Here is an 11,784-nt window from a genome sequence, read left to right on the forward strand (position 1 = left end):
AGATAATAAGCAAAGTTCATGGGTCTGCTAAGGAAGCTCACCTCACCAAGTTCCTGCAACAAATTGACCTGAAGTCTATATGTCATAGATACAGATAAAAACTGAGCTGTGTGGCTGATGCTATTGAGATGGGAGAGATTATGAACTAAAATTGAGCAAAAATGCCATTCTGTGTGAAATAAATCTCAACCACATTAATTTGTTTCATTGACTAAAAAGTAACTAAATCATCCTGTAGGATGATAGAATGCCTCCAACTGCATCCACAGGACCAGACCTCAAAGAAAACCATGGACAGCAAGGGTTCCGTGAGCTTTCCTGCTTGGCAGTATCTATGAGAATTGTCACACGCCATGGTCACTTACCACTGTCCTTGATCACATTGTAAAAGCACAGCTGAAAGGCATTTCTTGGACCTCATTGGACTCTGATTCCTAACTTTCTCCTGGCTGGTTTTCACCTATTTTAGTGGTTTTCAACTGTCCTAAGGCCCTTTAATACAGTTCCTCGTGTTGTGGTGACCCCTAACCATAAAACTGTTTCATTGCCACTTCATAACTGTAATTTTGTTGTTGATAAGAATTGTAATGTATCTGTAATTGTAATGTAATTGTAATGAATCTGATATGCAACCCTGTGAAAGGATCATTTCATCCCCAAAGGGGTCATGAGCCCACAGGAACCACTGATCTGTATGTTTTCCTTAAGAATTAATTGAACAGTATATCTGTTAGTGGTTTCTTTAAGTCCTTCTTGCTAGTTATCAAAACTCAGAGTGACCCATTCCCACCCTTGGAACTTGAAATTTCTTTTGCGGGGGGGAGAGGGGTTAGAGACAGGGTTTCTCCGTAGCTTTTGGTTCCTGTCCTGGAACTAGCTCTTGTAGACCAGGTTGGCCTCGAACTCACAGAGATCCGCCTGCCTCTGCTTACCAAGTGCTGGGATTAAAGGTGTGCGCCACCACCGCCCGGCGGAACTTGAAATTTATATGACGCCTCTAAACAGGTTTTTAGTCCTCTGTTTGCTGGTCTTTTGTTTCCTCTTGGCACTCTCCTGTCCCTCTTCACAGGCCGTCTAACATGATTATTTTTGGTGCAGCATAGGTCTTAGCTTGTGTGTCTTCCTTAAAGACTCGCGATTATTCCTCCTGCCCTATAGGCGCTGCGGCCTAGGCACCATCTCACCTGCCTGTCTAGGCTCATCACTTACCAGTTCCTCCTCATTCTTGAAGCCTCAGAGATTCTGAGTTCCATCTAGTTGTTCATTGCAATTCATCCATTGACTCCAGACATGAACCTGCCTATTCTTTCTGCCTGGAACACTTCCATCTTATACAGTTAAATTATATACATTCTTTAACTCCACATATCTATAATGTATAAACATTTTGCACAGCTAACTTTAACCCATCCTTTAGGTCCAAATAATTCAGAAAACATTCTGCAACATATTGAGTTTTCCAAAGATGGCCACAGTATCTCTCACTGCACATGTTTTTTTGGAATCCTCGGCTGCCTGTTGATGGGCTTTCCATGTTGGGAAAAACCTCAGGTCACATGAAGAGGCCATGTGCAGGTGCTGCAGCTGACAGTCTCTGCCCAGGTACCAGACATGCGAGTTGGGACACCTCCCACAATTCCATTTTCCAGCCAGTTGAGTGTTTCTGGCAGAGATCCCAGACACTGCATCAGAGAACTGACCTCAATGCGCCCTTTCCAATTCCCTGACCCACAAGATACTTGAACATAACTAGGTGGTGAAATCACTCCCAAGGCATGCTATTACACAGCACCAGTAATTTATATACCTTCCTTGATTACCCAGGTGTGAGCCGCCTACCATTCCCTGGATTCCCAAGGTACCTCGAGCATCTCCCGTATGAATGCCCATACAAACTGTCATCACAGCTCACCCATCCCAATCTAACTTTAGCTATTAACCCCGTGCAGGTACAGATCCTCCTCATCTCATATACCTCCATATTCTCAGTAATTTGCAGAATGCCAGGCATAAAAAGTAACTGTCCAACACGTCTTCAGTAAGGGAGTGCTATGCTGACTTCTAGAAGCATCAGCTTTGGATGAATACTCTCATCTGACATGCTCTCCACACAGGAAAGGGCTGCTGCTGGGTGAGATGAGGGTTAACACAGGCCCAAGCTCTGTTCTATTATAAAATGTACATTCTGTCCGTGAATTTTTTATGAAAGGAAGACAAGGTCTGCATATGAAGAGATACTCGGATATCAAGGGGGTTAAGAGGCCTAGGATGTGCTCTAGGTAGTAAATAATACTGGGAGTTCAGAACACAAAGGGACTCAGGAAGAGAAACAATATCTGACTGACCTTTATCTGAGGCATGGGATTAATTATTAACTATAGAGCCTGATCTGAACCTGCTAAGGATGGAGTTGAATTCTGATTTCAACAGGGGTTTTTATGATGCTCAAACGATCTAAGGAAAAGGGCAAGAGTATCATCCAGGGGCATGGTAACAAGATCAGCGTATAAGGAAGAGTGGAGGCTGTTTAGAGAGAACTCAATACTTTCTTCTGAGAAACTAGACAAGCATGGAAGTGCTACAGTTCCTCGGTCAAACAAAAGCCTAAAACCATCTTATGCAACTTTATTTTTGATTAGAACTACAGATAATGCGTTAGCATTAGCTTTCATTGGATTAAAAACAAGGATCTCTCTCAACACAACCTTCAAATCAATCAGACAAGGGAGACTAGAGATTCAAAGTAAGATTCCCTTAAACAGAAAGTAGATTCAACAGCACCTGCATTGTCAGAAAAGAATATTTTGGAGATGTTTCTCTGTGCAAAACTGAGGCTTTGTTCTTGAAATATAAATGTATAAAGACAATTGTTAGCCAAATAGCAAATTCTGACAACTGAAGTATGAACAAACTTGTACGAAGGCATTTCAGGGTCAGCGGACAGGTGTCTTATGGAAGTTTGCAATACGTCTTTAAAAAGTAAAAAGTGAAATTTTAGTGAATTTTGCTGTGCCATTCTAAATACTTCGATAATGTAAAATTCAATAAGGGTGAAATATACAAAAAAACATGAAATATACAAAATGTAAATATATTCATGATATAGGATACATACTAATTTGAATAATATATTTTTTAAAGGTCTGGAAACTATTTTTCTGAGATTTGAATACCCTTGAACTGTTTTATCTGGAGCCTACTTCAACTATTTTATCAAATATAATTTCATACCAAAACCCAAACTCTATTGAACTGATATGTGGCGGTATAGAGTCATTTTCTAAAGCAAACTTAATTCTTTTTAATTAAATTTCTTTCTCTACTTCCCAACTTAGCTGAGACCCAAGACCATGGCAAAATCCTGCCACCCAGTGGCAAAAATTGTCATTCTTTATTCTGAATCCGTATCTGAATATACATTAGCTATTGGTCCTTAGATCACTGCTTTAACAGAACAAGTCCTTAAAACACGACCATGAAGAAGTTTGACAATGTTGGGCCCAAGGTTTCAGAAATGTTCCCACTTTAGGAGAGATATTGTAGCTCTGTGCACTATGGGGGTCTACTGTCATCATTAGAACTTGGTTCTGTTTTCATGAGTATTAATAAACATCAAAATATAGTCATAAGTGGTTGATATGGGCATTTTAATCTCCCGAATCCAGTAGCACAATAGCATATTAACTATATGCGCCTGTGGGAGTCATTCAAAGGGAAAAAAATCAAGTTTTTTCTCTTGCCTCAAGTCTTTGAAACAGGCATTTTTCCAAGGTTTTTGAAGTATTTTTTCGTGTAATTAGGCAACGATTTTATGATTATTCATAGGTGTTTGTGTATTTTAAGCATATGCATACATATATGTGGCAATGACCTTTCTATGTGTGCCTATTGAGACATGGTAACATAGGATGTCTTCTACCACTCTACCTTATTACCTTGAGAGAGATTCTCTCATTGAACCTAGGTCTAATGACTTTGCCTAGACTGTCTGGCCAGCAAACTAGGGGATCTTCCTGTCTCTGACTCTCCCCGTCCCCACCCATTTACACGCACAGGTTACAATAACTTAAAAGAACATCTAGCTTCATTTTTTAGGTGCTCTGAAACTACTAAGAACATCATAGAGGAAGACCCCAAGATATTAGCACAGGCAAAGGCAAAAGTACATCAAATTAAAAACTGAAACCAAACCCCAAACCTGCTACATAGCAAAGGGAATAATGAAAAGAGTGAAAAGCTCCCATCTGACTTGCCCTGTTGCTGCTGCTTCTGCTCCCTCCATTAATAGCAGAGCCGTTGTTTCTAAGCACTCATCATGGAAGAGAGACCATACGTAACTCTTCTGGACCTTTCTGGGCTCCCAGCATTGCCAGACGCAGACTGAAGTGCCTTACCCTGTGTATTGAGTAACTACCATAAACTACTCTAGTCAGACAATGAGAAACAGCTATTCTGAGACTATTCCAAGTACCCTGTTCTTAACATCTGAGGTGTGATTTGGCATTTTTATTAATTTAAAATTCAATATCTATCTGTCTGCATGTCTGCCTGCTTATCTTTCTAATTATCTATCTATCTATCTATCTATCTATCTATCTATCTATCTATCATCTATCTATCTATCTATCTATCTATCTATCTATCTATCTATCTAGAGAACATAACTAAACACATGTCTTGGCGACATTAAAATTTTTCAAAAACACACAAAGTAGAATTATGTAATGAATCTCCAGGAAACAATCATACAACTTGAAATAGTACAAACTTAGGCCAGTCTTGTCTCACAACCTTGTTTCACTCCCAACTTCTTTCACCATTCCACTTGTTATTTATATTTATGTATCATATAATTTCACAAGTAATTATTTCACAATATTTCCCCAAAAGATGTTTTAAAATAAAACATGGGGATAAATCCAATAAAACATCTTTAAAAATTGAAGGTCAGGGATATTTTGATAACATGATCTGTTTTATATTAAAAGATTTTCCTATTTTATAAATGCTATGCTTTGTTTTCAATACACATATTTGTATTGCATTTGAAGGAGATAATGATTTGCTAATATTTATTCCACATTTTTGTTTGACCTTATTATTCATTCCTCTTTTTCATGCTGTTGCTGGAATACAAAATTACTTTGTCAGACATCTCTTGCTGCAGGAGTCTTCATGTTCTAACTCAGATCTCCTGTCGTGTGACTGCTCACCACTAGGTGGCAGTCCACAATTTCAGTTTTGTCCTTGATAAATGAAGAACCAGTAAAATTGCTCTTCTAGTTCCTGAAACTCAATTTAATGAGGTTTTCTAGGGAAATGTCAACAAAATTGTATCAACTAGTTTTGATAATAGAATTAATATATTATCTGACTTTATCTCTGTTTTTTTACAGAGAGGTCTAAGTTTCTTGATCCCTTGACCCAATGTATGTATTCAAGTACCTGTTTGTGATTAACTGACTGCTATTATATATTTGGTACTAGAACTACATTGTAGCATGGCTCCTTATTTCAGGGAAATTGGAAATACTTGTCTAGTGAAGATAAAACTATAAGCACACATTATAGGACAATGTACAAAATAACACGTGATAATGCTTTCATGTCCTGAATGAGAAAGGAACAAACAAGAGATATTTAGAGTTTGGTGATGCCTTTGAAGGTTTCTTAGAACACAGAAGAGCAGCACTGATGCTGATAACATTATGCTTCAGAACATGGAAGGAAGCATGAAGAACATCAACATCAGTGAGCAGCAGAAGCAACCGCTCAGAATTCCTTTCAGCCTTCTGAGATGGAAATATTATGAAATTCTCAAAGACTCTCTCCTTCGATGTAGATAGTTCTACATGTATAATAAACTTTTCTCCACATGAATTAGATGGGATGTATAAGCTATTTTCAGTTCCCAACATAGTTGGGAGGGTAACATGTAAAAAATGGAAACTCCATGGCACTGAGGTTTGTATCTCTGGGCCTTAAGTGATGTGGTTCCTCTTGAGTACCATTTAAACCACACATGTGTACTAGTGAGATAACTGAAGAGTCTTTGCAGCTCGAATTTTCATCAAATGATAGGTAACTGAATGAACTCCTCTGTAACTTAGCAGGTGCATAAAATAGGATTTAATGTTTTTTCTTTTAGAAGAAAAATCTACAGATGAGTTTTTGATGGGGTATAATAATTGCTTTGCTCTTATTCTGTATGCTTGGACTCTAAGTTTTTCTCCATCAAGTGAACAGTTTTCATGTTGGAGATAACAGATGTGACAGAAAAGAAGCAAAACTAAACGGCAGTAAAGAAAACATGGCTCAGCAGAGTTAGATATTCAGACAGGCAGGAAATGATGAGAATTATCTGCCAGGACAATAACTGGCAGTGTGAAATGAGATGGTAACTCCTAGAAAGTTGTTGGGAGAACAAGGATTCAGTAAAGTCAGACATGTGTCCGTTAATCACTCAGACAGGTGTGCAAGGTAATCTCTGCGGCAATCATGTGTCATCACACAGCAGACAAGGCGACAACCACAGAAAGGGCAAGGAGGAGCCCGATTTCTGTTCCTTCTAACTGTTCTTGGATGGCCAGTGGGCCTATCCTGTTGGACACACTGATAGTGAGATTCCTCTTCCTGTCTTTTCTCAAACTACAGGCTTGAGTGCAAGTGAGCAGAACAAATATAAAATGTTTGGGTAGGAAGAATACTGTCTTTATGTGGGAGATGCTCTCAAGAGTCAGTTAGCGAAGTTGTCTGGCCAATGTGTAGTGACTTAAGGAGACTTAGGAACAGTTGTGTTTCTCTTCTCAAGGGAAGAAGCGGAGGGTCCATTTGAAGCTTAGAGTGGAAACCACTTCTTTCACAAGGACAGGAGAAGAGAGCCCAGTTCTGTCTCTGTGTCTGAAAGGAACAAGGTAAGTTTGGATTCATTTTAGGAAGTCATCCTTGCTACACACAAAAGATAACTAAAGTTTTTTTCAAACACACAATTAGTGATTGCTGTAAGGAAAAGGAATCTTTTGATCACTCTTAGAGATACTAATCAATTCAGGGTAAATATGTCTACAAAGCAAATCTGTGGGTGGCATAGATACTTCTGGTAGTGATGCTCTCAAGCTATACTACACTGAATTTGGCTGTGCTCCACTAATCCTGAGAGTGGCAATCAATGTTGCTGATGCTTAGTAACAAGGGGACTCTCAGTACACCAGTCCTCCTATTGAGCATATTTATCACAAAGCCCTGACTAACTCTACTCAAAGAAAGACTTAGCTTGCCATTTAGTTATCATATCAAGCAACCACAATGCACTGCGACATGCTACAGTTGTTAGTAACATGGGGATTACCATCTGTGATCTTTTCTAAAGATCAAGGTAAAATGCCAAGCACCATCTTCTCAGCTGCCTTCTTCTTCCACTACCACCTGCACATACCCCGTCATTTTGGCGACCTCTAGTGTGTCACGCCTTCACTACTTCATTTGGTCTTCCATCTTTTCTAACACACAAAGGTGCTCACCAAGTTAATGTAACTACTTAGCAACTGGTGAGGTATAAACCCATCCAACTTGTCCCCAGAAATTAAGTTCTTAACTACTGTGACTGTAAAACATTAGTTCCCAATTTGCCAAGAACTGGAACCATGACTCTTTCCTCTTCTGGCTGTGTTAAAATGAAGCTGAGACCTGTCAGATGCAGTGTTCCCCTAGATGTTCCACTGGTGTGTGTGTTGGGAGATTTTACCATACAAGTTGAACTTTCTTTTTTAATTACTCTGACAAATTTCAATTATTTGATCTGTCAACCCCAGTTAAGCTTATATACTTTCCAGTCTGATCATATAATTCCACAAAAAGTCACCCTGCCCTTTTCTGCCTGCAGTGGTGTGAGTGTTCCCAAGCCACCAGCACTATGGAATCAAAAGAGACTTGTGAGCACTGTCAGTCTCATGCTTCCTGGACCACTGAACCAGAGCCCTCGTACTGGGACTGGCAACCTGACTTCACACACATGCTTCAAGAGTCCAGTGTCTGTTCAAACATGAGAAACTTTTTTTCAGGGAATAGTGACAACATTGTTAGGATATATGCAAATTTTTTATCTGGCAGTAAACCATTGTCCATATACATACCTAAGTTTTTCTTCATCCCCAAAACTTTCAATCAAATCTAATTACAATTTGTTACAATTAAAGTAAGAAATACAGTTTTGGTTTAGGAGTCAAAGAGGATTTTTCAGCTTTGAACTGGTGTCCCAAGCCATGGAAGTTGTTTCAAAGATTATTTTTCCTCCACAAAGTAAACTGCAAAATTTATATGTTAGGTCTCCAATTCAGTTCCTGCTACTCTATCCAGACCAGAGTCCTAGTCAGGGATCAGGTCCGGTCCTGTAGAGACTGTTTCCTTCTGAGATTTTCATTTGACATTCTTCACGGTTTAACTATGGAGGTGAGTTTGATACTCCAGAATCTTGAAAAATAGTCTTCATTTTGCTAAGGACTAAACAAAAACAGAGATCCCTGTTTGTTCTTGTTTGCTTATCTACACCGGCTCAAATGGCACCTCACCCTCTCTATCCGCTTGAGGTCCAAAGTGGATGAGACTTTATAATTTCACCAAGGAGAGCCGTGTCGTCACCTTTAGTGGGCAGCATTATCACACCATCTGCATTCTGTTAACGAATCTCTTTTCAAAAGTTACGTGCATCAAACAATGAACTTTTTTTTTTTTTGGATCTGTCAGGTCTTGAACTGAATTCAAATGTTTCCCCTTGTCTCAACCAGAAGATCCCCAATTACCTGGAAAGACAGACAGCAAAAGCCAAATATTGATTTTCACAAGGAAGCCTCAAGTCTTGCTCTAAATTCTAAAATAAAAAGTGGTACTGCAGAGAAATTAATAGTTATTAACAGAAATCACAATGTCTTCAGTACACAGTTCATGAAAGAGTGATAACCTATCCATCCAAGATAAAACAATGGTCTCGAGCATCCTGGGTAAGGCCTGGGAGGAAATGAGAAGGAAAAAGGGCATGGAAAACGAGAGTCCACTGGATTAATAGCAGGGAAACAAGACAGTCCCCTCTTCACTCTTTCTTCTTCAGGTAGATCATTCTCCTGAATAAGTTCTTGAACTTAGAATTACTCCAAATGATTATGACTGAATGGCCAGCTGGATATGCTGCCATGACTTCCTTCACCACAAAGAACTCATGACTTCTGTATGGAATTCTAAATGTCATATTTGCCATGAAGGCAGCAAAGTAAGACACAAAGAAACAAAAGAATGTCGTCACTGTTTTTAATGCATTTATGTGAGCTTCTGTTCTGGCATTTGACATCTGAGATCTGCCTTGCATCCGGCACGTGTGCTTGTAAAGAGAAACGAACAATATAGAGGTGCACTTCACAAACACAGCGAGGGGAAGTAGTAAGGTCAGGTTAACGAGGAGCAAGTCATTATTTCTTAGTTTGGTATCACTAATGTTTAGATTTGTGTTTCCCAGGACATACCCATCCTCAATTAAAGGGAAACCTACCTCAATACTCACAGTTGCAGTGCCCAAAGAGGCCAGAAAGCTGCCCAGAAGCAGCCAAAATATGAACTTTGAAATTCTGAATTTCAGCCAAAGAAACCAGGACTTAGTGAAGCCTGAAATCTTGAGGCAGTAAAAGACAGAAAGACAGGTGGCAAACCAAAGGCCAATCGAGCTAAAGAACATCCAAATGAACATCATATTGGAACCATAAATATTTTCCTCATATGCAAATGGGAAGAACACGGAGAAGAAACTCTGTGTCATCAGCATCATCTGCAGCCCGAGTCTGGACAGCCCTGTGCATATCAAGAGGATCTGCAGTATCAGGAGTTTTCCGCTCTTGGCCAAGTCATAGCCATTCACAATGGTAAGGAATCCATTCACTGTAGTCCCTATGAGGAACTCTGTAGTCATGATGACCATGTGGAGAATAGCTGGGAAAGAGAAGAACATGATGAATCTTGGCGTTTCTCTGGATGACCACAGGCCCTTCCTCCTAAGGGTCTTGCACAGCACACAGGAACCTAGAATCTCAAGCAATCTGGCTGGCTGCTGGAACTTGGATTTCAGTAGAGTCTTATGCATACTCTAGTATAAGGAAGAAAATTAGCTGATTTTCTGAACCAGGTACTCATCATATAAAACTAAGAATGCAAATCCAAACATTTGAATGTTGGCTGATTCTTCCAATTATATACTTCAAAAAGAACTACCATGGCTGAACTATTCTGTTTTGTGAAAAGGAACTAATTATTTTGTCTTGTGAAAAGGAATCTGATTGTGAAGATACTTTATTTCAACTACTGCTATTATGTTTTTGTCTTTCGTTTTTTCCTAGTACCAAAGACAACAATGGTAGGATACATGTTTATTTCTCTTTATTGTAGCAGTTGTCCAATCTCAGATGTTACTTGTCCCAGCACATTTTTGACTTATAGTATTTCTGGAAAATTTTTTTTTGATTTTTTTTTAGTTAAAAATTTCCGCCTCCTCCCCGTCTCCCACTTCCTTCCCCCTCCCTCTCCAGTTCAAAGAGCAGTCAGGGTTCCCTGCCCTGTAGGAAGTCCAAAGTCCTCCCCCCTCCATCCAGGTCTATTAAGGTGAGCATCTAAACAGGCTAGGCTCCCACAAAGCCAGAACATGCAGTAGGATCAAAACCCAGTGCCATTGTCCTTGGCTTCTCATCAGCCCTCATTTTCTGCCATGTTCAGAGAGTCTGGTTTTATCCCATGCTTTTTCAGTCCCAGTCCAGATGGCTTAATAAATTTTCTTTCCTTTATTCAAGGGTAAGACAGAGGAAGGACTCAGGGAAGGATAAACAACATTGAAGATGTTTGGAAAAAGTCATATGGAGACCTACTAGTGTATAAGCTTTCAAATATATGTACTTAAGTATGAACATACAGCTGAGTTTAAATGGAGTCAACCCTATCCAGGGATAATGTTCTTGCCAGAAGCAACAGATTACAAAATTAAAAGCCCCAGTTCCAGATGTGAATAACTTCCTTTGAGGTGTGTCATATAGGCCACAGCAACCCACCAAACAATATAGGTTAGCACTGTTGCTTTTCATTGCTACCAGACCTTGATGATAAGATACTGTTGCTGAAGATATCGCTTACTTTGGTCACAGGATTTGGAGAGACAAAGTTAGTCTGGAAGCTTTCTCTATACTGGCTAGATTTTATAGTATTGGAAAATGCTATGCTGGATGCTGGAGGAGAAAAGTCATCATTGGTTTATCCTGTCTATGAACCCTGTGAACTACAATTAAGACTGGGCTGGAAAGACATGCCCATAGGTGCACTAATGGCTTGACTATTATAGGAGTAATAGCATTCCTTTCCAATGGAATTGAAGGTGCACTCCACAGGAGGGAACTTATCACAGTACAAGTCTGATGAAGAACATGTGACTAGGGAGCTCGTAGACTCTAGGGGAGAACCTACTACTATTATGTTGCTGAATGGACATAGCATCAAACTGAGTTTTAAACATGTACTTTTCTTTGATTCCCACAGATTTGTGCAGCTTTCAGACTTCATCAGAGAAGTTTTTTTCCGTGTGTTGAACAGTAGTTAAAACACAGATGGACAGCTAATCAAAGGGCTGAGAAGAAGCATCTGTAGAGTGCTCATCCATAAACTGGACATTCCTGTTGGTATATCATATTACCTTTCCACTTCTAGAGCTTAGGTAATAGAAGGGGAAGAATAATTATAAGAGCCAGAATCAGGGAGTGTGTA

At 39.5% G+C, this 11,784-nt stretch overlaps 1 protein-coding gene across 1 annotated transcript; it reads right to left on the bottom strand.

The window, feature by feature from the left end:
• Positions 1–9,085: 9,085 nt before the first annotated feature.
• Positions 9,086–9,991, bottom strand: LOC130863716 (taste receptor type 2 member 3-like). The gene has a single exon (XM_057753977.1). The coding sequence runs from the start codon at positions 9,989–9,991 to the stop codon at positions 9,086–9,088; it is 906 nt and encodes a 301-aa protein (XP_057609960.1).
• Between the last annotated feature and the right edge of the window lie 1,793 nt (positions 9,992–11,784).

The sequence above is a fragment of the Chionomys nivalis genome, chromosome 1, assembly GCF_950005125.1.
Source record: "Chionomys nivalis chromosome 1, mChiNiv1.1, whole genome shotgun sequence".
Classification (NCBI taxonomy): Eukaryota; Metazoa; Chordata; class Mammalia; order Rodentia; family Cricetidae; genus Chionomys; species Chionomys nivalis.

What these genes read in the sequence shown, in the direction of transcription:
- LOC130863716 (XM_057753977.1), bottom strand. Translation starts at nt 9,991, where the DNA reads ATGTTCTTCTCTTTCCCAGCTATTCTCCACATGGTCATCATGACTACA.